This window comes from Carettochelys insculpta, chromosome 1, assembly GCF_033958435.1.
Source record: "Carettochelys insculpta isolate YL-2023 chromosome 1, ASM3395843v1, whole genome shotgun sequence".
Classification (NCBI taxonomy): Eukaryota; Metazoa; Chordata; order Testudines; family Carettochelyidae; genus Carettochelys; species Carettochelys insculpta.
In genome coordinates, this window is record NC_134137.1 from 94,475,706 (window position 1) to 94,503,180 (window position 27,475).

Below are 27,475 nucleotides of genomic sequence, written 5' to 3' on the forward strand. Positions count from 1 at the left end.
TCTAACTTCATTGAGGTCATAGAACATGCCTTACAGACTGCAACTGCTTTACATGTGTTTCATTATGTATCCATTTGTACACTTTGGTTTACTACAACATTTCTGTACTCTGTACTTCTTTCATTTCAAGAGAGACATGTGCCTTTACAACTATTTAATGTAAACTGAGTTGTTGGATCCTCATACAGTTCAAGCCAAGTTTATTAAATTGTCTACATATATATAGTTCCAATATGGAAGTTGATACTGTAGTAAAAAATTAATAGAACAAAATTACTATATATTATAATTTATTTTTCTCATTTGAAATTCAAAATTATCCTGAAAAATCTATGTATCTAATCATTTTATGCAAGTATTTTTCCCAGTAAATGTCACAAGAATATTTATTTGCACGTTGCCTTATCCACATTTTTTTAGGATTTGGGGCTTTTTTATAAAATTCTGTGCAGAAAAGTGCACTGATTTACAGCAGTAACATTTGCTTTCTAGGGCATATTTTGGTGACTATTCAAATGACTAACAAGTATACTTTTTAAAATACTTATCACAATAATAGGAATAAAAAGTGGACAAAATGATGCAAGAGTTAGTCTATACTATAAATGTAACATTCTATGCTCTTGCTAATTATATGTAAATAACACAATATCTTTAAAATTCACAAATCTGTGCTGGAAAATAAACATGCATTTAACATCATTTTGATGAGACCGTAAAAAACAGGTAAAACATATTAAAAATTGTAAGATGAAAGTTCATACTATTATCTGAGTGATTCATGTTATAATTTATTAACCAGCAATATTAATTAGGATAAACATATACTTCTGTGGAACATGTTACCCTTAACAGGTATATATCGTTTTTATATAATCTCATTATTCACTTTTTTCTCACTGAATTTCAGGCTAAATTAGTCTCTGTCATATGAGGGCTTGACCCCATGCTCACTGAATTTGATGAAAGGCTATTAGAGACAGTTAAATATGGTACATAATCTATTCTACATATGTATAACAGGCCTAACCGAATGCCCTTGGAAATTAATGAAAATATTTCCATTCACCAACAGACTTGGATTATGTCCCATCATAGCCATAATGTTACACCAGAAAGCTACCTAAGTGAAGTGCTCCTAAGCTGGGGCTCCACTTTACAGAGTGACCCCTTCACCACTCATTAGCTACGTCTACACATGAATGCTACATCGAAATAGCTTATTTCGATGTAGCGACATCAAAATAAGCTATTTCGATGAATAGAATCTACACGTCCTCCAGGGCTGGTGCCGTCGACGTTCAACGTCGACTTTGGGCAGCACCACATTGAAGTAGGCGCTGCAAGGGAGCGTCTACACGCCAAAGTGGCCCACATCGAAATAAGGGTGCCAGGAACAGCTGCAGACAGGGTCACAGGGCAGACTAACACTTCTGGGGCAACAGCTAGCCGCTCCCTTAAAGGGCCCCTCCCAGACACACTCAGCCTGCACAGCATGCGGTCTGCAGAGCCATAGGCACGCATACCTCGGTGAAGCAGTATGGACCCCCAGCAGCAGCAGCAGCAGCAGCAGCAGCAGCAGCCAGAGTTCCACGCAGCCGCCCCTGCAGGAGCAGTGCTCGCCCTGCTCAATGCCATGCAGGAGGCAGATGATCACCTTCTAGTCACAGAAGAAGAGGAGCTGCCCCCAAGGGAGGAGGAAGCAGCCCCAGACCCTGCTGTCCTCCGCCCTGGCACCCCCTCCCCCCGCCGCACACGCCGCCGGCTGTGGACCTACCCCACAAACACTGACTGGTGGGAGTGGCTGGTGCTTAGCGAGTGGGACAATGACCGCTGGCTCCAGAACTTTCGCATGTGCAGGCAGACATTCCTGGAGCTCTGCCAGTGGCTCACCCCCGCACTGAGGCATCGGGACACCTTCATGTGGCATGCCCTCAGCGTCGAGAAATGGGTCGGAATCGCTGTCTGGAAGCTGGCCACTCCAGACAGCTACCGATCCATGGGGCAGCAGTTTGGCATGGGCAAGGCCACCGTTGGGACTGACCTCATGGAGGTAAGAGGACCCCTGGGGGGGGAGCCCTGGGGGTGGAGGGGAGCCCTGGGGGGGGAGGCCAGCTCTGGGGGGAGAGGGCCAGACACACCCTGCACACCCCTCACTGGTGCTCTCCCATGTCCTTCCCCTGCAGGTCATCTGTGCCATCAACGCCCTGCTCCTCCAAAGGCTCATGCTGCTTGGGGACCCGGATGCCGCCATCGCAGGGTTTGCCAGCCTGGGCTTCCCAAATTGCTTCGGGGCTCTGGATGGGGCCCATATCCCCATCCGAGCTCCAGAGCACAGTGGAGGATGCTTCCTGAACAGGAAGGGCTACCATTCGGTGGTCCTCCAGGCCTTGGTGGACAGCCAGGGCCGCTTCCTGGACATTTATGTTGGCTGGCCTGGCAGCACCCATGATGCCCGGGTGTTCAGGAATTCGGACCTGTGCCGCCAGCTGGAGGCGGGGACCTACATCCCCCAGCAGGAGATCCCTGTGGGGGACACCATCATGCCCCTCTGTGTTGTCACAGACGCAGTGTACCCCCTCCGGCCCTGGCTCATGCACCCTTAGACGAGCCATCTGTCAGACAGCCAGGAGCACTTCAACGTGCTCCTGAACCATGCACGCCAGGTGGTTGAGCACACTTTTGGCCACCTCAAGGGGCGCTGGAGGTGTCTCCTCACTCGCCTGGATGCAGGCCCCACCAACATCCCCCAGATTGTGGGTGCATGCACCGTACTCCACAACCTGGTCGAGAGCAAGGAGGAGGCATTCTTTCTGTGCTGGGCTGTGGAGGCTGGCAGGGCTGACGTGCAGCCACCCACTGCCCCCAGTCGCCAGGTGGACCCTGAGGAGATCTGGGCACGGTAGGCTCTGCAGGCCCATTTCGACCAGGCCACGGGGTGAATACTGGCAGGTCCCCCACTGCATCCCCCCATCCTCCACAACACTCCTGCCCCCACACCCACACCACAGAGCACCAAAGAGCACATCCCCCCCAACTTTTCTTGCAAATAAAAATAGACCTGTTGTTTTTGAAACCACAAAATGGTGAATTCTCTTATTATTAATACAAATATATATATATTGTATTTAAATAAATAGTGGAACAAAAGGGGGGAACTATTTACATGGGGGGGCAGGTATCATAAAAAAACAGGGGCCCAACACAAACTATATACAATATCATGGGGATATGTACAAAGGGGGAGGGGGCGCACATCCTGTGCCCCACACCCCTACTGTCCAGCTCCTGGGACTGGCGGGCGCGACCCTCGCCTCGGCCTCAGCCCTGGCCGAGGCTGGCTGGGGGCCGGGAGAACCAGCAGATACGGCCAGTGGGTGTCAGCAGACCCCAGGTCCCCCTTGGTGGAAGGCCCCGCGGTGGTGGATGGCGGTGGGACGGTGGGTGGAGCAGCGTGTGGAGCAGGCAGGGCAGGCAGAGCGGCAGGCGGCGCGGCATGGGGGGCCAGCTAGTCCATCTACTCAAAAGTGCGCATAAAAGCTTCCCATGCCTCCTGGTGCCAGGCCAGCGCCCACTCATGCAACTGCAGGCACCACTCAACCACTCGCAGCCTCCGCTCTGACACCTCCGGCTGCCGTCGGAGGGTCGTGAGCAGCTGGGGGTCTGTCGCCGTCCTCTGCTGGTGGTGGCTCCGCCCTGGGACTGGTCTGTGCTCCACCGAGGGGCTGGCCTGCAGCAATGGCCCCGGTGGGCTGTCCGGGACCACTGAAACCTCGCCGGCACTCTGCAGGCCCTCCGATGGTGCAGCTGTGGAACACAGGGGGGAAGAAGAGTGGTGACAGCCGTTAGTGTGGTCCCCGAGCCATGGCCCTTGTACACCCACCCCTCTGCTGCTGGTTCCCCATCCCCGTCCCCAGGAGATGCTGATGATGATGATGGGTGTCCCACCCCCCCCGGGGGACCCTAGGTTCCACTCCCCCCCATCCCCAGAGATGGGGCACGGCACTGTTCTGCTGGAGGGGTAGGGGCTGATGCACTCTTCTGAGGGACATGCCACTGCTGTCCTTGGGGCCATGGTCATCCGGGCATGTGGAGAGACCTGGTCATGTCTGTTGTCCCCACCCCTCAACCCTGGGGGTGTGCACCGGGGGGGTACGTACCTGACGGTCCACTCCCACGGCCAGGGGACACCCTCTGGGCAGACGCCCTGCTGGAGCTGCGGGATGGCAGGCTTATTTGGAGCCCCCCGTTGCTGGAGGAGGACTCCCCCTCCTCCTCCTCTGGTGTCCCAGGGGTGGGCTCCTGGGGGGACCCCTGGGGTGTGGGGCTTGCCTCCAGGGTGGACTCCGCCTCCGGGGCCTGCTGGGGCTCGTCGGCCAAGGTGTCAAGAGTGGTTGGCAGGGAGGAGGTGTGCCGGGGGCCCAGGATTTCCCTGAGCTCCCTGTAAAAGGGGCAAGTGGCGGGGGTGGCCCCAGATCAGCTGGCCGCATTCCGGGCCCGGGCGTAACCCTGCCACAGCTCCTTAACCTTACTCCTGATGTGGTCAGGAGTGTGGGCAGGGTGACCCCGGGTGGCCAGGCCCTTGGCCAGCCGAGCAAACGCTTCCGTGTTCCGCCTCTTGCTCCCCATTACCTGGAGCACCTCCTCCTTGCTCCAGAGCCCCAGCAGGTCCCGGAGCTCGGCCTCTGTCCAGGAGGGGCCCCGCTGCCTCTTCCAGGGCTGGCTGCCAGGCTGGGATCCCTGGCTCCCATTGTGGGGGGCGCTCTTGGGGCGCTTGCGGAGCTGGCAGGCGGCCATCGCAGCGGGGGGTGTCTTGGGGCTGCCGGGAGGCATGCAGGCTGGCTGCGTGTTACTGCTGCTGCCTGCATGCACTCTCAGCTTCCTGCACAGGAAGGCAGGGGGCGGGGACCTTTAAGGGGCCACTGCACATGGCGACCATAGAGCTCAGGGGCTGGAGAGAGCGTCTCTCAACTCCTCAGCTGATGGCCGCCATGGCAGACCTCACTCTTTCGATGTTGCGGGACGCGGATCGGCTACACGTGCCCTACATCAACGTTCAACGTCGAAGTAGGGCGCTATTCCCATCCCCTTATGGGGATAGTGACTTCGACGTCTCACCGCCTTACGTCGATATCAACTTCGAAATAGCGCTCGCCACGTGTAGACGTGGCGGGCGCTATTTCGAAGTTGGTGCAGCTACTTCGAAGTAGCCTGCACGTGTAGACGTGGCTGTTGTCTCATAGAAGAGGTATAATTATATATTTGTGCCTTGATCACACACAAACAATAAAACATGAATTTTATTCACACCAGGTCGACAATGAAACTTGATATTTGTTACGTTGACAGTGGAAGGAGATACTCATTGTTAAAAGTAAACGATTGGTCTTGTCATAACATAGCAAGTCTCATCACTCTGGAATGAAATGCAGAAATAACATGATATTGAATTTCCAAAGACATCCATTCATAAAATCATGACACTATATTTTGTTTTACCTTATGGTATTATATCAAAAAACACGAGAAGGAAGAGAAGGGCAAGAAGGGAGGAAAGACACATTCACATAAGGAGAGAAAAGATGACCTACAATTCTCTGCATTTGATGCACAAAGTCTTGCTGTCCTTCCACTTGACACTTCAAGGCAGAATTTTTAACCTTTACATTTTTGAAGCAGTGCACCAACATTTTAATATCTTGACATTAAAGACAAATACCCAGCCAACACGCCATACATTTCTTGGAAAACAAGTTAATGATACCGAAATGTGAGGGGTTTTAATTATATTTCCTTTATGTTTCATGGTGCAGGATGAAAGGAAAAAAAACATGGAGGCATAAAAAGGAACTATCTTTCAAGTCTCCAATCTTCCATTTTCATAGAACTTATACACAGGGGAGTGTATTTGAACATATACCTTTTCTCCGTGCCAACACACAATATTGGATAACACCTTTCATAAGGATCAATCACTAGCTTTTAGCTGCAGCATGTTAGCCTTATGAAGATACTCAGCAGACCTGCCTGTGCAGCAGTCTGGCCAATTTTCACAGAACCAGTTTGCTGGTTTGATTAGGAGCAAATTACTTATGCAGTGGTACGTTGCAATGAGATGATTTGCTCATGGGCTCCCCTCCTTCATATGGATTATAAAGCCAAATTCCTTTGGGATATTTTTTCCATTCATGGTCATTTTAAATACTCCAATTATGATTTGGCAAGGATATAGACAGGCAGATGTGCTCAACAGACTGTTTTGTCCTCATTGTGCTGCTTAATGTGAAAGCTTCAGTCCCTTGGTAGCCACTGTCTCCTTTACAGTGTTATTTCACTAGATAAATAAGTAGATGCAGGTACTTACATGCCATATAAGTGTTAGTGGCATCCATGCAATAAATTTAACTTATCATGTACCTGGAATATTACTGAAGCCAGCCTACTAAGCTATTTAGCACAAACAACTTTGAACTGTAGCTTTAACAATATTTCAGGAGCAAGTGAAGAAATTCCATATTTGCTGTGGAAAGAAAGAAAAAAGTTTTGTGGCATGTCAACATATACTTGCATGTAGTTCCTTTGTAGTGTTTTCTGGTCCCAGATCATTAAAGAGACAAGCTGGTTGTGGTAATAACAATTAAAAATATTATATAACCTCTCTCTCTCTCTCTATCTCCCTCTCTCTCTCTCTCATATATGTGTGTATCTCTCATATATTATATAATACACAAAACATTCTTTTCTTTCCAACCCAGATATGGAATTTCCCCTATATAGCACTGACATATTAATTTGTCTGAGTCCTAGCACTGATATTTACCTCTTGTGCGTAATTCAGTCATCTCAAATTCAATCCTTTCTAATGCCTGCATATCACACTGCCTTATTTTCTATTCCTGCCCTACCTGCTACACACACTCCTACCTCTACAAGGATGCAGAATTACATAGAATTGTCAGGGAATAGGGGAAAATTCCACTGCCAATAAAATAAGTTAATTATTTCAAAGGAAATATGGTGAGCAGAAGAAAAACTGGTTGTATGTCCAAAGCTTTCAAGCTTCAGCTGAGGTATTTACTATGAGCAGATAAATCATGTGCCATGAGGACTGTTTAGCACAAATAACTTCAAACTGTAGCTTTAATTATATTTCAGGAGCAAGTGAAGAAATTCCGTGTTTGCTGTGGAAAGAAAGAAAAAGGTTATGTGGCATGTCAACATATACTTGTGTGCAGTTTTGTTGTAGCCTTTTCTGGTCTTTTGAAAGAGGGGCCCTGAAGAGTATCCATACACTTTTTCTTTCTAAAGTAGCTTTTGAAAGAAGGCATTCTTTCTGAAATGGGAATGGAAGTGATTTTTCAAAAGGAGTCCTACCTTCTTTCAATTTACTTTCCAAGGAACTCTTTTTGTATGTAGATGTGCTGTGAGATATTTCAAGAGCCCTTTTCTTTTGAAAAATATTTTGAAATAACTTGCTAGTGTAGATGCAGCCTACTTGATTTGGTGATTCTGTTTCTTTTCTGTTGGGTTTTATGACAAACAATCCCATTGCAGGTATGTCCCATTTTCCTGGCACAATCAAACCTTGTATTGGTTTAAGTTATGATAAGAGGAAGCTATATACAAAAATTGGTGGTACCTCCTGTGGCTCAGGCTTCACCCATGGTGAGTATGTGGATTACATATAATTTCAGTTGACCACCTGACTTGCAAAAAAATATATGCTTCTCTATTGTAGCTATATATCTATATCTATATCTATATATATATAGATATCTATATCTTGGAAAATAATATTGGTAAACCCTTTGTACATTATAGCAAACTGTTGTGGCATTACTGTGGAGATAATGCAATTATTGGAGCATTGTCAATGACTGGCAAGTACTGCCAGGTAATTTGCAGAGTACAAACTGTACAATTAAATGCCATATGGACTGCCAGTTTTTGGGTTTTTCTTTTTTCCTGTAGGGAAGCAATAGGTACTAAGCATTTGTGAGCCAAAAGGTTAGATTTCTGAAAACAGCAGATAAAGTTATAATATATATGGTTTGAAGTCCTGTGCACAGGAAGGGGAGAAAAAACATATTACGTTTAGTTGAGAGGATGGCTCACAGGAAAAACTGTAGTTGTCAGTGGTAAAGAAGTTGCAAAGATAAGTTTTTTGCTATGTGAAGAAATCAAAAATCTTCTTAAGAGTCTGGTGGTTTAGCATACTATGTTAATTCCAGATGCACTTGTAAGTCTACCCTCGAGACTTTATCTTGGTTTAGACCAGGAAAACAGATAAAGACAAAAAACAATATCATCCCTTTAAAAAAAACAAACAATCCACACTACCAAAAAATCGTGTCTTCCAGAAAAGTGGGATCAGAATGGTAACCTTAATGTGTTCCCATCCTTGACAAGTTTTCCAAACAAAATGAAGATATGTAATTATCATCTACTATAGAAGTCACATTGAATATTTAATGCAAACATTTAAATTTTACAGAGTGTTTTACAAATTACAGGAAGGAATTATTTGATTGGACTAATATATCTTCTGCATGTGTTGATCTTCCCACAGAGCTCAGAGTCAATTGAATTAATTTGATAAGTGCTTCAACAGCCAGGCTATCTCACTTACTGTTAGACATTAATGTTCTTTCAGGGCTGAACACCAATCCATATCAAATGAAATCATGGTCTACTCCCTTCCATTTACAACCAAATACATTGGTTAACTGAGTGGTTTTGGAGTGTTTTGGGCAATAACAACCATTAAATGAAAGACTAGAGTCAGGCTCTGACAAGTGTGGCCAAACTGTGAGCCAAAATGCAGATTTTTTACCATTAGAGTGTGACTTGAAGAACCTCTTTATGCCCCCATTCCACCCATTCTCCATATACTAGACTGCAGTGGGAGAGAAGAGAGCTTGTGACCTCTACCTAGCAGTGGGGTGGTAGGGTAGCGCCTTCTGCCCAATGAGGATGGGGCAGAGGGGGTGTCTCAGGGCTTCAACAGCTGCTGAGGCATGGGGCTTCAGCTGGATGAAGGTAAAACCCCCAAATTTTGGCAAGCCCTGCTTACAGGGCTCATGCTCCAAGTCTGGGGCAGGTGTTTCCTGAATGTCTGAACCTGAACCCCAGGAGGTGTGCCTTGGCGCTTGAATTTCTGAAGATTGTCATATGAGGATCAGTAAGAATGGCCCCTTCTGGGCTATGACCTAGAAATAGCTTGCATGGGACCGTCAGTTCAGTCACCCTTTGCTGAAATGTGATTTTCAATGTGAATAAACACAGATTGCTGTCCAAGAACAACCTATGTTAGCCTTTAAAATGGGTATTTTAAATATTTAAGGGGATGATAGTGTCACTTATGCACAGCTCTGTGTAGGGCACGATACACAGTTATCCCACTAGAAGGGAGAACAGTGTTACCAGGAAGTACTGCAGAGTTATGTCACTGTGCCTTGAACAGGACATGCTCACATTCATAGTCATGTAGCTGCACAGTGATTGCTCTGTGCAAGCATTCTGGGCTCCTCCATCTGTGGCTGGTCACTGTGTGGAAAGTGCACAATTGAAGAATGTCTCTTGTTCCTTCCTGCTTCCTGTGCACCATCCTCCAGGTATGGCTTGTCATATTCATAGGTCACACAGCATTATGAAAAGTTAAAAAATTAGGAGACACTAACTGTGGGATCTCCTCATTGCTGTGACTTCCTGACTGTGTTTGGTACCAGTTTATGCATGTAGTATAGAATAATTCCTTAACTTGAAATGAGCTCCTGAGGGCCAGGCTGCAGGTAAGTGGTTCAAAATAATTGTATCTGACTGTTCAAGTGTGGCCTCCAATGCATAATAGCCCCTCTGCTGAACCTCCTTAAAGCACTTTTTTAATCTATAAGGTTAAATTTATGTTTCAAAATTCAATAGCATCCATTCTGTTCATTTGGTTTTTATTAATATAATAAAAAGGACTAGGTCACATTAGAGTTTAATTGGCCACACACTTGATAATTTATGTTATAAAATGAGCCTATTGGCAGAAATCCAACTGAAAATAGAATTTCCACTTTTGTCTAAGTATCTGTAAATCAAGAGTGGCTCTTTTAAACTATTGTTAAAATTGTGCATTTGAGCTAGTAAACTAAAAATAACATTGTGGATGATGTGGCTAGTTCTGGAGCTGTTCTTTCAAGCCTAAGAGATCAGGTGGGCTTAAAAGCCTGACCACCAACCTTAGCCACAACAGGCTCTGCTGTTTTAAACTTGATAGTCTCAGCCCTACGTGCAGGATACTGAACACTGTTAGCCCAAGCCTGTCTAGTTGGGCTTGGAGGCTTATTCTCAGCTGCAGACACACCCTGGCCGTGTCTACACGTGCCCCAAACTTCGAAATGGCCATGCAAATGGCCATTTCGAAGTTTACTAATGAAGCGCTGAAATGCATATTCAGTGCTTCATTAGCATGCGGGCAGCAGCGGCGCTTCGAAATTGACGCGCCTTGCCGCCGTGCGGCGCGTCCAGACGGGGCTCCTTTTCGAAAGGACGCCACCTTCTTCGAAGTCCCCTTATTCCCATGAGCTCATGGGCTCATGATTCCCATGGGCTTATTCCCATGAGCTCATGATTTCATTTGCATGGCCATTTCGAAGTTTGGGGCACGTGTAGATGTAGCCCCTGTGACATAACAGATCTGCCTGGGTGTACATGTAGATCCTAACACTCTAATAATTCCAGGCTGATGGAACAACTACTAGAATGCTGATCCAGAATTTGGCCCTAAATGTTCAGGCATGCTTTGGATGAGGGATGAACTGAGAAGCAGGCCAACTCCTACTCTGACTGAAGATGTGTTTTCATTTCCTGAGAGAAGGACTTACTCTTGTCTACTAAACCAGCTTGTGTATTTCCTGTTAGTTCCTATCTCACACATGTCCCTGTTTAACCTCAATACACATATACATAGTTCAACTGGGCAGTTGAGGTTTTAAGATGCACTGTGAAGATGGACAAGAAGCATGCAGACAAAACAATGATAAAATGTATTCAACTTAAAAGCAGAAAACCCAGGTAAAGAGTGAATAATATTTGGAAGTGAAAATCACAAAAGATTTTGATTGACCAGACCAGCACAATAGCACATATTCTGTTTGGTTCTTTTCCTTTAGTTAAGACAGACCTCAATTCTTCTAATAAAATATTCTAACTTGAAAAACTAATAGCTTATGTTCCACTATGGACATTAGAAAGCAAGTAATCTAAGTGGGAATTTAGTCCTATCATCAGAGAAAAATACATGCAACTACATATCTCTTTCATGCAACACTGAAAGATAACATGCCAAAATTTCTATCAAAACAAAAAACAGTTAAGTAGCACTTTAAAGACTAGCAAAATAAACCATTTTGCTAGTCTTTAAAGTGCTACTTAACTGTTTTTTGTTTTGATAGTGTATAGACTAGCACGGCTTCCTCTTTGTTACTATTCAAAATTGCTATGTGTATGCTTAAAGTAAAAGTCGTAAACTCATGATGAGGCATCTATACATATATATCCTGATTTCAGAAGCACTTAGCAATTACAAATCCCCTTCAATTCAATGAAAGTTACAGATGATGAGTACCTTGGAAAAATCTCAGCATTTATATTTCTTACAAGATGAACATAGGTTTTTGAGCTGAACTTTAGTCATCCATAATCTGAAAATGTTGGCAGTAGCATACAGTATATATGTTTCTCATTTTTATAGTCCTATTGCAGTGAATAATTTGATAATCAAACAAATCCTGCATATACCAGAACCTCTATTTATACCTCATTTTGTGTTCCAACGTGTTCAATTTTAGTATTTGTTTTGAATACTGGTACAAAGAGAAAATTTCCAAATACTTCAGTTCTGATTACCTTTTCCTTGGCTTTACCCCTGCCCCCATATTTATTTTTCTTGTATTTCCATATTTGTAAAAATATATGTTTTGGCAGTGTAACAAAGATTAACAGTGTTACATATTTTAAAGTTTTGAGACTAAAGGTCCTGTAATGTGGTCAGATGAGAGAAGTGTATAATTGAAAGAAGATAGTTATAATTGGTTTAATTTAAATTACATTATCTTGGGTTTACTGAATTGTTTACTGAAAAGAAAAGTGTAAGTCTTGGAAAAGAGGGTAAGAATGGGAACAGTGGGTTTTCTAAAGAGACAAGATCCAATCTAGGTTGATATCCTGACCCAAGCAAAGTCAATGGCAAAGCTGTCATTGTTTTCAGCAGGACCAGTAATTACACTGTTGTTCTCCACAGAGGCTTGCCCAAATTAGAAGGAACTAACCTTGAATGTCTGTCATTCTGTCAGCTCAGCTACTAACAGCAAATTCAACCAAAACTCAAAACTAATGTGCTAAATATTATTTTTTAAATAGAGTATACAAACTGACATTTTCAATGGTAGTCATAATAAAAAAACTTAAAACTTTAAAAAATAAATATGATTAAAGCAAATTATTCCCTGGTGCTAAGTATCTATAACTTTTTTTTTACAATGTGACAACAAACAAGTTCACAACTTGTAGAGGTGATAAACAAAATGAACTAAATTCAATGAAACTTGTGCAATTTCAAATAGAGGTGTAATGGATAGCAGAATAGTTCTGGCTCTAAATTTATACAGGGCACATGACAGACAAAGCAAACACCATAGGTTCTGACCCCTGGTTTGTACTGTGTTTGCATTGATATAATTCAGCAATTGTTGGTCAGATTCTCAGCTGATGATGCCAGTCTAAACCATCTGAAACTCTCATCCAAATCAATATTAATGGAGTCATTTCACATTATTGTTTCTGCAAGTCAAAGCAAAACTGGACTAAGATTTTTTGTCAGCATAGTTGTAAGTAAGTATAGCCATCCCTTTGCAAACAGTGACATAGGTGTGTACAAAGCTAAAAACCGTATCACAGGACTCTAAGGTAGAGTGTCATTGAGCTACTCATAGGCAAACAGGATTTAGCAGGGATAGCTTAACCCATACTTTAAACAATTGACTACACATTAGACTTTTTTTCTTATAGTAAAGTCATCCAGAATACCATTGTTTTACGTTTTCTGTTTTCTCTTATAAACCTCTATAATTTCTGAACAGCAATTTGAAAGTCTTTATGTATTTGCTGTTCATTGGGGGATCTTTATCAGACAGAATTAAAACAGAGAGCTAGAAAACTGAGACTGCTTTTATCTCTGATTTTGAATGTGTATTTTGCCTCAAAGTTGACAGACTTGAAGAATAAATCAAAAATTACCATTTTTTCAAATCATATGTGAGATTTTATATTACAACTAATGTCACATTGTACTAATTTCTACAGCTCTGGCAAGACAAAAAATCTTTCTTCACATTTCATAAAGACTCATGTACATATTTCAATTCATTTTCCACATGTCTATTTCACAATACTGGGGAATTGCTAAAAATATAGCACTGCAATTTAGAAAGTTCTTCCAGGATCTATGCAATCATTTACAAATGGCTTGTTACACAAATTATATGATACAATTCAAGCTTGCAACTTCACTTTGATAGATGGAGAAGTCAGAGAAAAGTTAATGATTTGAAACTATTTTACCATTTTGCCAAGCAGTGCAATAAGAATTTTAATAAATATAATGAAACTATGAAGCACTATATTGCAATAATAAAAATAATATCCAGGCACAGTTATCTTGTATAAAGTATTACATTAACATAAAAAATAATTAAAATTTACTTATAGAACTATGTTGATATGTTTAATTTATAAGGAATGAAATATATTAGTAATGAAATCTCTAGTTGTTTTTGTTTGTTACACATAGGCTGCCTAATGTACTGATAAATCCAGTATGCAATTCCCTATTGTGCTTCATCAGTCTTAGACTTCATCAATAAATAAATCTGCATTCTACATCAGTTTAGTGTAGGATTTTTACAACTGATTTTCTTTGAATTATGTAGAGTGGGACAGACTGATGTTCATGACAGACAAAAGTCAGACTATTGCATTTTTTTTTAATTTAAAACCACAATTGAGATTTCTGAAGTTAAACAACATGAGTCAAGTTAATCAAAGGTAGACCTCTAATAGGCCACATCTGTTGGCCTAAGCTAAAGATCAAAAACCAGATTGTAAATTGGTGTAAATCAGCATAGTCCCAGTGAAACCAGCACAGATAGGCTGCGTCCATACAGCAGGCTAGACTCAAAATAAGCTGTGCAATTTGTGATACGCAAATTGCATAGCTTATTTCAAATTTTGTTCAAAATAGGCAATTTTGGCATTTGGCACATTCTAAATGGTGTCACATGTTGAAATACTGTTCTATTATGAAGCATCCCTTACTCCTCCTGCCACAAGGAGCACAGGGATGTCAAAATAACATGCCCATTATTTTGAAAACTATTTTGAAATGATGGGAGCATGTCAAAGACACTGAGTGGCTATTTGGGGATACTTCCAATATCCCAACGTAGCTCTACCATGTATATGTAGCCATACAGATTTATTTCTGCAACTTACAGACAGACACACTACCACTTGTTAATGAGTTTTGACTTCCACTTAACAATTCATATTTTAGTTAATCAAGGCTTCTATTCTCTTTTTACAACTCCAAAATTACTTCCCAGAAAAATGTGTAGGAATCTCATTTTCTTACAACTAGATTTTCTATAACAGGAGTTTTTGGTAGGAATATTGGTAAGCTGCTATAATATTAATACAGGTGGCTAGGAAGCACAATACTTTCATTATCGGCATCATCATAACTTTTTTGCAGTTGACAACATTGCTGTGAATCCAAATTCTTATTGAAACCAGTGAAATTATTTTGATATGTTTTCACATTTTTTCATGTGAATTATTAGTGTCCCTGACATGTCCAGGATTAAAAGTTTAGGATATCCATATCTGCTCTTGATCAACAGAAAATACTCAGAGCAGACAGCAAAACTGCACAACCGTACACCTCAGCCCTAAACTAGGGCCCAATCCCATTCCTCTTTGGTTAGACCCTCAGCTGGTGTACAGCAGTGTAACTCAATGGAGCTATAACATTAAAACAAATCCAAGTGCCAGATTTTGAGAAAACTTGTCACCACCATCTGTCACCGTGACACAGATATACGACTGAACACATTAAGCACATTTGATAATTTGGCTATTAATGACTTGAAGGAGAATTGGATCAACCCCTTCTGTAGAACCAGGTCACCCATGACTGATAAGACGATTCAGACTCCAAATTTCTGTGAGTAATGGCAATAGGACTTGCCAATTCATGTCAGCTGTAGTGGTATTTGTTAGTGTGTGCTACAGACTTGTGTTGGCCAGGAACTGGACTCAGATCATCAACTCATTTCACCAATAGTTCTCTAATAGTAACAGCTTTCAACTATAGCTGATTTGGAATGGATTTCACCTAGTGTTCTAGAGATGGGACATTTTGGGTCAAATCCTGCTCATCTTCCTCAGGTTGTTCCACTTATTTTAGTGGAATTAATGTGACCAAGGTGGGTAGGATTTGACCTTGTACAGTGATATCTACATTATTGATTAATACATATGTATAAATTATTATCCATACCTAATATAAATAATCATATGAAGCTACAATTATTAATGGTTCTAAAGTGCTTTGTTTTTTCTATGGAAGGCACTTTATATTGAAACCTTTTTCTGATCTCATTTACACTGCTTTAAATCAAAGTCAACTTCATTGATGCCAATGGAGTTTTATTTCTGAAATACCAGTGTAAAAGGCTCTGTTTGAAATGCAAAGTATTAATATTATTATATTTGAATATTATTCTATTAACAATTTCATGAAACAACAAAATGTTAAATTCTAAAAGAATGGGCCTAATAAAAAAGTTTGCTTTCCATACTAAGTACCCTCCCACCATAAAAAAAAAGAGAGAAATAAAAATCTTAAATGGCATCATTAAATTAAAACAAATATTACCATTTTGCATCAACTAAATATAGCCTTTTGAAATCAGGTAGGACCTTTTATTATCTATGGCTTGGCAGAAATATCATGATAAATTGTCAAAAATGCATTTTGCCTGCCTTCTAATAATTTCCTTTCATTTTTTTTGTTAAATTTTGACTCTTGAGGCTGCTTTGTATTGAGTGTTTGATCTGGGTTTTCTGCCACTGACTTCATAGGACCTGGATGGGATTATAAAATTGATAAGACAATACATGGTCAGTCGCATTATATCTAATTCGACAGCACTGGCAGTAATGTAAGACCAACAATTAAAACATACAACACTTCCATATGTATTTTAATTAAAGAATAATTAAACCAAAATCCTGGATCAAAAACAAAACCCAGTACTTGGAAAAGTTCAGATCCACAGCTGTACTTTATAGCTCATTTCACTACATATATAGAAATAAACCAAAAGCCACGTAATCTTATAACCATACAAGTGACTTATAGATAAGAACTCTGCAATAATTATCCCCCATTTCAAAGACAAATATTTCCTTAGTCCCAATAAAATAAAATTGCTATTGTAAGTGCAAAATTGAAGTTGAAATTAATGGGACTTGGTCCCCTAAAACCATTACAATTTCAGGCCAAGTTTCTGCCCACAGCTACACAGACACTATTCCCATTGAAGCCAAAATATTAATTTAATTTATAATGAAGGAAATAATAAATTCCACTGAGGTTAAAGCCATCTTTAGTCCAATAGGTATTGTAAGCATTTACCTATGATGTATACCAGGAGTGGAAGTTGCTGATTGACTAACGTTGCTGTTACACAATTTCAACAAAGCCCTCAAAATGCATAATTCTGAGAGGTTTCCTTGTTTTGATTAGTAAAAGTAATTTTATAACGGTGATATGAGGCCCATTAATTCATTTTTATGAATTATTGCACTTTTCCACTATTGCAGCCACTTGGTTTTCAGCATTATTTACTAACATTCACCATTAATTTTTAAAACACCAGAAATGCTTTTCTTGCTGTTCCTAAGTGCCCATTATAGGAGACAAATTCGATGGCAGTGAGTGTTAATTTTGCTCAGAAGATCATTATTTAGATCACAATATAAAACAGAAAATGTACGGTTCATAAACATACTCTACACTTTTCAAATTTTACTTCATGGGAGACATGCCTTTTAATAAGTTACATTGTTCCCTCATTTACATCCATGGAGTTGACCAGGGTGGAACTGGGGACAAAGTCATGACTCTTTAGGATACGAAGAATACTGATGACTGTTGGTAAACTTAAAAATGATTAACTCTGGTCGTGTTGCTTTGGAAAGACTAAAACTCAGCTGACATATAAGGAGATACTCCTGATTTACAGCAAAGTATGTGACATTAGCATCAATCACACAGTCAAAAGAAATAATGCGATCACAACTTTATATTGTCACAGAGTAATATGTCCCAGGAAGCATCTCAGTGTTACCTTATCATTCATGTAGAAACAGAAGACTATGTGTTCTGTTACATTAATGTTATCTCTTACTACTGACAGTGTTCAATCACTGCCCAAACCAAAAAGCCAATCTGTTGTTGGCAACCTCTGGGGTAAATCACATGAATCCTATCTCAAAGGCCCTCTCATCAACCACTTCCTCACTTTATTTTCATAAGAGATGAAACTGTATCTAAATAAACATACAGATATCTGTCGACAGAACTCACTGTCGGAAGAGGTTTCCTGACAAAACTTCTGTTCACACAGTGCGGCCACACACAAAAGCCAAACAGAAGAGCACTCCGCTCTGTGGACAGAGCAGCCAGACTGCCCAGCCTCTCTGTTGACATAACAGGCACTGCGAAGCACAGCACACAGGGCTGCTCACTGTTCTGGATGCCCTGTCTGTTGAGAGATGGATCCCCAAAGCATCCCCACAGCTTTTTTGTTGGCAGAATCTCTCCACAGCAGCGTTGCACCTCATGGCTGAGAGGCAGAATGCTGGCAGCAAAAGTCCTGAGTTCTTTTGACAAACTGTGGACAAAACACATTTTATGTGTGGACTTTCCACCAGTTTTGTCAACAAAATCAGTGTCTTGTCAGCAAAATTCTCTATTTTAACTGTAGCCTGAGGAAAAAAGGCAGATGACAGAAAAATACAATAGAAAAGAAAATATGGTAAATATGGGAATTTTTTTTTCACAGGATCTATTTGTGAACCTCATAAACTATAGGAAATCAGAAAGAAATTGGTGTCTTAAGCCTGAAGTAGCAGTATTTTATTGTATTTCAGATTTTTCCTTCCTGTGCTTTCATTGATTTCATTTTTTTTTTCACAATGCGCTAATGGAGAGAGGCTTCAGCTGAGATCAAACTCCTACTGTATCAGGCACTGTGCAAACATCTACTTAAATACAGGCCTTCCCACAAAGAACTAAACATGGAAGAAGACAAGGGCTGGGTCTACACGTGCCCCTTCCTTTTGAAAGGGACATGTTAATGAGCCTGTTCAAAAGATGCTAATGAGGTTCTGAAATGAATATGCAGCACCTCGTTAGCATAATGGCAGCCGCAGTGATTCGAAAGTGCAGCTTTTTGAATTGCACGCCGCCCATGGAGATGGGACCTTCCAAAAGGATCCCACTAGTTTTCAAAAGCCCTTCCTATCTGGTGATCGGAAGAAGGGCTTTCAAAAACTCGTGGGGTCCTTTCGGAAGGTCCCATCTCCATGGGTGGCATGCAATTCAAAAAGCCACACTTTCGAATCACCGTGGCCACCATTATGCTAATGAGGCTCTGCATATTCATTGCAGCACCTCATTAGCATCTTTCAAACAGGCTCATTAACATGCCCCTTTTGAAAGGAAGGGGCATGTGTAGACACAGGGAAGATGTCAGGGCAGGAATAGAGAAAGGGACTTTTAGCAGCTCGCACCAGAGGTCAGCAGCAGATCCAGGACTAGAACCCCAACGTGCTGTATCTTACTCTAAGGCCTTATGGGCAACTGCTTTCAGTAGTTCATCTCTATTAAATTGCTAATTGGAACCCACAGTGCTACACCTGCCCTAGCTGCACTGTTGACCTGTGGTTGATCACCTTTACCATCTAAGTCTGTACTGAAATAAATAAAGAGTATTAATCCATCATTATTTGATTTTTAAAAAATTAGAGTTTCAGAGCTATCATTTTCTAGTGTGCAATGCATACTAGTGGGGTTTCACCACTGCGTATGAACTCAATCATGAACATCAAAACCAGAGAGAGCCAACTACTCCAGTGCTTATACCAGCACAATACCCAGTAGACCAAAGCCTTGCAGGTGCTGCTGAAGAAGAGTGGGAATTGCAAGAGCACTGTAGCATTTTACAGGATTTGTTCTCTGATGTTAAGGAGACTGAGAAAGAATTGCACAATCAGTCCCATTAACAATTTACAAGGGTTTGAGGGATGAGCCTAGCGCTCAAGTTATGGGCCAAATGCTGGAAGGTGCTGAGACCTATCTGTCCTACTGAGCCCAATGGGAGTTGGTGGCACTCTGCCCCTTTCAAGAGGCTTAGCACCTTAGGCTACGTTTACAGTAGAGGATTTTGTCAACAAAATTGGTGTTTTGTTCACAAAACCCAGGGAGCCTCCAGATTCCCAAGATGATCTGTTGACAGTAAATCAACAGAAAGCAGCATGTTTGTCAATGATCTTGTCCTGTTATTCATGAGATATAACACCTCTGTTGACAGAGATCTGTTGACAGAAAGCTGGTCTGGACATTCCAGGAGGCCCTCTGTCAACAGACAGGGCTTCCGGGACACTGGGCAGTCCTGTCTGCTGTTCTTCCATTTGGCTGTTTTGTCAAGAGAGCAACTGGGCAGTCCAGGCTTTCCCTGTTGACAGAGTGAATCGAAGGAGCAATCCGCTTCCTAGTCTGGATGCAATTCGTCAACAGAAGTTTTGTCAGAAAATATCTTCCCACAAACATTTCTGTCGACAAATTGCTGTAATCTAGACACAGCCTTATAGAATTGTGATGTATATGTCTGCTCTTTTCTAGTGCTTCTAAATAAATTATAGTCTATTAATTGCTAATTTGATTCAGCAAGTGTTCTCTGCATAGAATTTCTATACACTTTATTGGGAATATGAATTCTGAATGCTTGGAGGATCAGCTCCCATATTTTGTATTAGAAAAAGAAATTAAATAAACAGATCCAAGTATTTCAAAAATCATTGGGAGATAGCTGGAGCCACTTGGTCCTATGCAACATGGACTGGCAATGTAATTCACAACAGAACTACCATGTCAGTATATCCACTCAGAACAGTGCTACCTAGCACACTACACATTTTCCCATCTAATTATAAAGAAAGGTACTGGCAGGTCCTCAAGGTGTTGCCCAGTTGAGCTAAATATAAGCTTCTACTTTGTGTTAACAGTAAATTATCAATGCAAGCACTGTATCACAAGCTGAATGATCAGATAGTGATCCCTAAATTGCTAGTTTTAGCATTTATATATTATATTATATTATATTATATTAAACACCTCCACACTGGCCCACATTCTGTGCAGGGTCAAGATCTACTTGGTATAGGAAAAAGTAGGGATTATCAAAGAGGTGACTTTGAACTGCACTGCCCGAGGAGCTAGACCCAGTATAGTCTGGAGCAGCCTGGAAACATTTTGTTGATGTTCAAAAATATATAAGCCAATTGGAGATTTCTGAAGTGTGACACACCCCCTTAAGTGAGAGCTGCAGGGAAAGTGGCATAGGAGTCACTATCCCCTAAAGACTTCCTTACACCAGGAAAATAAACATCTGTGGAGATACTGGTGACTTTGTACACTGATTGTGCTGTGGGAAGGGAGCTGAGCCAGACAATCTGATCCGTTATATTTACACAACTCTGTTTCAGTATGAATACAAGCCGTGTGCTGATCTCAATAATACTTTTAAATTATTGGGATGTGGATTATACTTGAATAAAAATTTACAAAACAAGCTAAATACTAACTGAGCTAAATATTATAATTAAACCTCTATACACTACATTGTCATGGACCAAGCCAAAAGACATTTCTGCTTAATTAAGAGCTTTCTGAAGATACAATAAAGGAAAAACTGTTACACATATGAATTCTGTCAAACCCTATATGAAACCTAGGATCTCACTGGCACTTGGAGTGGGGTTTTCAAAAGCATTCAATGCTGTACTAAGTTTGCTCCCACTGTTCTTTATTAGAGATTTATTGTTATCTTCAGTGATGGTGTAGTTATTCCCAGCCTAAGCACTTTTGAAAATCCTACACTTTATGGTCAGTGAGAGTTTTGTCCTGCTAATAACTAGCAGCCTAGGCTTTTTCTGCTTTCTCACAGAAGATCTAAACTAGCTCCCACTGAAGTTGAGCCACTGTTCCCTGAGCTTACAAGCTGCATATGAAACATTCCATTATCAAATTAGTGGAACTAAAGTGACAAAATACCTTGTCAGTACAGGTAAAAAACTAACAAAGTAAGACAAATATATGCCTCTGTGCAGGGAACTTCCAATAGCACAGACCTAACTTTAAAAAAAATACATATCATCCATTCACTACATTACCATATTACTACTAGATAGCTTCATTCATCTTTCTGCTAAATAGGCAAGAAAAAAGTTATCATATATACAATCACACATTTCTATGGCAACAGCTTAAGTTCTAGGCTATTCTTAGCTACAAAGTAGGCAGAAAATACTCTGTTTTAAGCTATAGGACTAAACAAGAGACCTACGTCTTTCTGCTTTTCCCATCTGGTCCTGCTGAAATCTCTTTTATTTTGGTAAATTAAAGAGTGATTCAGTTGGAAGCAACATACATCACATATGACCCTAGAGTTACACAGATCCTCTAAAAGTTAGAAAACAAGAATCCATGAAATAAATGACAAATTATAGCATTGTGATACCATTGTTATTTTGTGTATTTTTACATAATAATTACCGTTAAGAAAATTATACTTTATCAAAATGAATAAAATATTTGATAACTTTCAATCTTAAACATGAGCCATGTATATCCATTAAATATACCAGTACATCAGTTATTCTATCCTTATTTCTGTACTTTTACACTTAAAAAAAAGCACTTTGGAGATCTCCCTTATATATTGGCTAATATATCATTTATTTAAGAATCCTTTATTTTTTAAATTGGCACCAATACATTTATCTCACTTTTGGGTTAAATGCATTATCTTTTAAAAATGTTAAGTGCTTGATGGCCAAGTGAAAGGTTTCTTTGGACTTTTGATTTTCTAAACGAATCTCAAGTGAAATTATTTGGAAGGTATCAAGCTACCACTGACAGAAGGGATAACTTTCAGGGGGGTAGCCATGTTAGTCTCTTTCAGCAAAAACAGTAAGGACTCCTGTGACACCTTAAAGACTAAAAAAATTCTTTCGGTATATGCTTTACTGGGCTGGATGAAGTAGGTTCTAGGTGACAAAAGCTTACAGCCAGACACATTTGTTATTGCTAAAGGTGCCACAGGAATCCTGGCTGTTTCTTACAGATTTGACTACAACCCCACATTCTTCAGGAAGCCCTGCTGCATCCTCTGTTAAGCGAAACAGATGGTCTCCTAAGGAGGAGTTTTGACTCACATTTAAACACCTTTTCACCTGTTTTTAAATAAATTGGGAGTCATAAAACAACCAAATGATTACAGTGACTTTTACTGCATCATTTTGTCTAGCACAGAACGTTCTGGCAGAACAACCACCGTAGCAAAGGAGAAATGATCAGAATGCGTGTAGGTCCCTGAAATAATGGTTTGTACTAAAAATATGCACATATATATTTATGACCAAAACTTTGTACAAACCAAATGAAAGGAAAGATCCAGATATGTTGTAGGAAGCCACACATCATTCCATAATAATGATGCTGGGTCTAGAAGAACAGCCTCCTGCTCTCTGCCATACTGAAATGTAAGGCTTCTACTGCCTTGTAAAAATGGGTATCAGCTGTACTGTGTGTCTTGGTGTATACCATGTATTAATTCCCCACTGCATGTCTCAACTGTGGACATTTTCTATAAAACATACCAGATCAGTATTAGCTAGCGTCTTATGGATTTTTACTCTTTTAAAGGATTCTCTGCCCAGAGAAAGCAAGAAGTAAGGTGACTGATTTTTTTTTCCATCTCTCCACCAGGACTCCATTGGTTTGCCTGGGATTTCTACCTTTATATGTATCAACTAGTGCAGGGGCTGAGCCTGACATGAGGAGGGAAGCAGTGGAGCGCTCTTTGACGTGGGACAGCATCACCCAGGTGTATTTAGCTCAAGTATTAATATTAAAAGGTGTACACATTAGGGCTGAGAATGGGAAACTCCCTGGGTTAATTAGCTTCCCCATTCCTGGCAGATATTCAAGCCATCAGCAGACACAGTTGCCAGTCACTGAGGCTGCCTGTGGGTTTGAAATGCTGACCAGTGAAATCTGGACGTGTCTTAATGAGACTGTTGTACGCAGAGTCAATTAAATCCAATTTCCACTTCAACTCCTAACGTAGCTGTAGTGTGTAAAGCAGCAGCAAGATGCTGGGCATTAATAAAGGCATTCACTGACGCATTAAAGTCAAAACAAAAGAAGAAGTGCTATGTAGGATTTACCTTGGGGATGGCGAAAAGGCAGGGAAAAGAGAAAGCGAGGGGACGGAGAGATACTCAGCACTGAGAGCACGAGATTATCCCCTAACCCAAAGAACCCACTTCCATTGGTGCTGGAAAAATGGTAAGGACCCAGAGTTGAAAACATTTTCACTTTAATACTGAAAAAATATGCCATTATAAAATCCTCGAATAGAATTAGTAAGTTTCACTTGCTTCCTCTGTTCTGATTTCCAAGGTTAGAGTAAGATTTACAACAGCACAGAATTGTCTACCATTAAACTTTGCAGCCTAAGCACTAGAGTGACATTAATTGGTCATGCTTAACTGCCTCGGATTTCTTGTAATGTTTACACGGTTACCATAATAGAAATCAAGGGTACTGAGTTTTACATTCAGCTGGAAAGGCATTGGCGGATTTGTCTATTTAAAAAGAAAAAGAGGTAACAGAACCCAAAGAAAACTTCAACCAACAAAAGGAAATCCCCCAACTCCGAAAATAAACCAATGAGACTATCCATGCAAATATGTCTTAAATAAAAGCTTTACATCGGTTTCCACAGTAAAAGTACGATCTCTATCTACTGCCTATCGGTCACACAAAATATGGCGAAATGGCACTTTTTTATTATCATTATACTGTATTTCGTATAGAGAAAGTTTGATACGATGGGACTTATCAGGTAAGAGGGACGGTGGTGTGTACTAGACGCTGCGTCCAGTTGGGTGCTGGAGGAGCGTCCTCGGGGTGCGTTGGATCCATGCGAGCCATGCAGCACTTGGTTTGGTTTGTTTTACTCAGTCGTTTATTTACATTACATTCATGCCTTCGTGCAACGTGTCACTCCTGCTTCCTTCCCGGGGAGGGGGGAGGAGGTCTCCAGTCAAGTCCCCTCTCCCCCTGCCGCCGCCCACCCACGCGGGGCTAATCCACAGCTCGGTGGGGACTTTCTGCAGCAAGTCGCTCCTTGTTCCCCGAGGCAAGGCGCAGTCAGAGGCACCAAGCGCCGCCTCGGGGTGGCTCTACTGAAAGGGTGCCTTTGAAAAACCAACCCGGCCTCCGCTGGCTGAAATGCGCCGCGGTGGTGGCTTTGCGCGCCCCTGCGTGTTGTTTCCCCGGAGGGCTCAGCCCGGTCCCTTGGCGGCGTGGAGCAATGAAGGGAGCAGACGGGCCAGCAAAGCCCAGCTCCGGGGTTCTTTGACCACTGGGCGGCTGGCTGTGAAACTGACCAGGCTTCCTGCTGGGTTCGCCCCCCCTCCCTCGCCTCAGTCCGATAGGGAGTGAGAGCCACAGTCGTAAACTCTATGGGCTCCGTCCGCGCTGTAGGCTCCGTTGTGCCAGTAGGAGGAATCGCAGACTGTCTGTAAGGAGTTGATCTCCAAGGCGGAGGAGTTGGCGTCCCTCCGCTTGGAGCGCTTGCGGTTCCGCAGGATGAAGACCAGCATGCCAACCACCGTGAAGGCGGAGGTGACAAACACCAGCAGGAGTCCTGGCACCAGCACTGAGATGGACACCCGGCTGGTCTCCAGGTAGGAGTTGGCGTGAGTCCCCGTCTCCGCCAGCCCGGTGCTGTTCTTGTTACTGGGAGGGACGGTGGGGGAGATTTTGAGCTGTGGGCAAATGACGTCGTTGGAGAGGGCCTCGAAGTCCTCCTTGAAGAAATCCTCGGGGGACTCACACCGCAGCTCGCTCATGACCACCGTGGGGCGCAGCAGCTCGGCCCACTGCTTGAAAGGCACAAGGGGGCAGGAGCAGTCCCACGGGTTGCCATGCAGGTCTATCTGGGTGATAGAGGTGAGCTGGTCCAGCACCCCCGCCACCGGGAGGTACATGAAATAGTTGTTGTGTATGCTCAGCTTGGAAAGCGAGACCCCCGCGAAGACATCGACAGGGAGGGACCTCAGGAGGTTGTTGTTGAGGATCAGGACTCGGAGCTTGGGCATCGCGTTGAAGGTGCCCGGCTGAATCAACTGGATCTCGTTGAACTCCACGTTGAGATACTCTAGGTTTTGCAGCCCGGTGAATTTCTCGCGGGACAGCGTGTCCAAGTAGTTGCTATCCATGTAGAGCCACCGGAGCTCGAAGAGGTTCTTGAAGGTGTTGTTCTCCACCGTGGCGATGTTGTTGTTCCCCAGATCCAAGAGGTTCAGTTTCCGGTAATCCAGAAAGTGGGCTTTCCTGATGGTGTGTATTTTGTTGTCCCGCAGAAACAGCTCCTGCACGTTGGCCGGCTTGGGCTTCAACGCCACCAGGCTGCTCACGTTTCTTTCGTTGCAATTAACCTTTAAGCCCGAGCCAGGGATCTGATCGCAACTGCACATCTCCGGGCAGGGCGCACCAGCCGGTAGCTTGTTTTTCACGCTGGCTGTGGACCCCGCGGCGGTAGGTCGGGTCTTGATTTGCCAGTTGCCCGGGATCTTTGTACCTCCGTTTGGAGCGGAGCCGGCAGTGGCGGGACCCTCTTTGCCATGCATTTTAAAGGGGGTTGGAATGGGACCAGGATCACAGGTTTCCTCTTCGGCAGGGGGAGCCGCTAGACTAGAATCCACTCTGCTTTTCCTGCACAGCTCCTGCTCGGTGGTCTCATTCAGATCTTTGCCCTGCAACCTAGTGGGAGCTTCGCACACGACTCTGCCGATCAAAGCATTTTTGGGTATGTTTTCCAGCCACTCCTTCAGGGAGAGCAGATCACAAGTGCAGTCCCAGGGGTTATCCTCCAGCAGAATCTCAGCAATGCCTGGGATCTGTTCCAGGACTTCCTCATAAGGCAGGGTTTTCAGTCGGTTTCCCCGGAGGTCCAGGTGGGTGATCGGCACATACTGAAACACATTGGCGGGTAAGGTGCTGATGAGGTTGTCATTTAAAATCAGCACCTCCAGCTTGTTTAAATCCCTAAACGCTCCCGGGTCAATATCCCTCAATAAATTAAAATCTGCCTGGAGATACTCCAGATCGTCCAGCCCCAGGAAAGTCTGCTTCCGGAACGACTTGATCTTATTGTTGTTTATGTGCAGCCGTTTTACCAGCTGCAGCCCAAGAAAAGCCCCAGGAACGATTTCATGCAAGCCGTTGTTTTCCATGTGTAAACTGACTGCATTGTAAAAGTTAGCAAACTCGTTCGGGAACAGGCGAGTCAGGGAATTTCCATGCAGGAATAAATGGTAAAACTGGGAAGTCGGGGCGCTGAAATGCTGCAGGCTGGTGAACCCCTTTTTCTCACAGTCTACATGTAAATCCCCTTCTAGCTCGTGGCAGGAACAGATCTTCTCCTTGCAAACGTCCCCTGTAACGTTCCCAGCCGCGAAACAAAGAGACGTCTCCAGCAGGAGAATCCAAAGCAGCATCTTTACACCGCGCGATGCATCCCCCAGCTCGTCACAAAGTAACAGCAACCGGCATCCTCACGCCGCAAACAATTCCTAGTTCATCCAACAGAGGAGATGTCCGAACCACCACCATAAGGAAAAACGTGGGGGGGGGCAGGGAGGTGGGGGGATTTCTTTTCTCCTTTATCCCTTTCTCTCCCCCCCCACGTACACTGCCACAGCCCAGGCTCCAGTCAATAACAAATAATATCCACAAACTCTCCAGGCACGGAGTGCGAGGCACGCAAGGAAAAAAAAAATAGTCGAAAAAAATCCCCCTCCTCAACCCCTCCTGACACCGCCCGAGCAAGCGAAGTCTCTCTCTGTCGGCTGGTCGGAACAGGAATACCGCTAGTAACTGACAAGCCGCCGCCGCCGCCTGTTAGAGAGACGCCGGCGGGGAGCGCAGCGGTGGGAGCCGAGAGCTGCCTGCCAGCATGGCTTTGCTTCGGACTGACCTTGCTTTTGTGTTCCAAAGCCGGGCTCC

At 42.9% G+C, this 27,475-nt stretch overlaps 1 protein-coding gene across 1 annotated transcript; it reads right to left on the reverse strand.

Annotated features, from left to right (window-relative positions):
* Positions 1-24,888: 24,888 nt before the first annotated feature.
* On the reverse strand, positions 24,889-26,967 carry SLITRK1 (SLIT and NTRK like family member 1). The gene has a single exon (XM_074982986.1). The coding sequence runs from the start codon at positions 26,965-26,967 to the stop codon at positions 24,889-24,891; it is 2,079 nt and encodes a 692-aa protein (XP_074839087.1).
* Positions 26,968-27,475: the final 508 nt, after the last annotated feature.

Bases quoted from the DNA above. Each gene is read 5' to 3' on its own strand.
- SLITRK1 (XM_074982986.1), bottom strand. From the start codon at position 26,967: ATGCTGCTTTGGATTCTCCTGCTGGAGACGTCTCTTTGTTTCGCGGCT.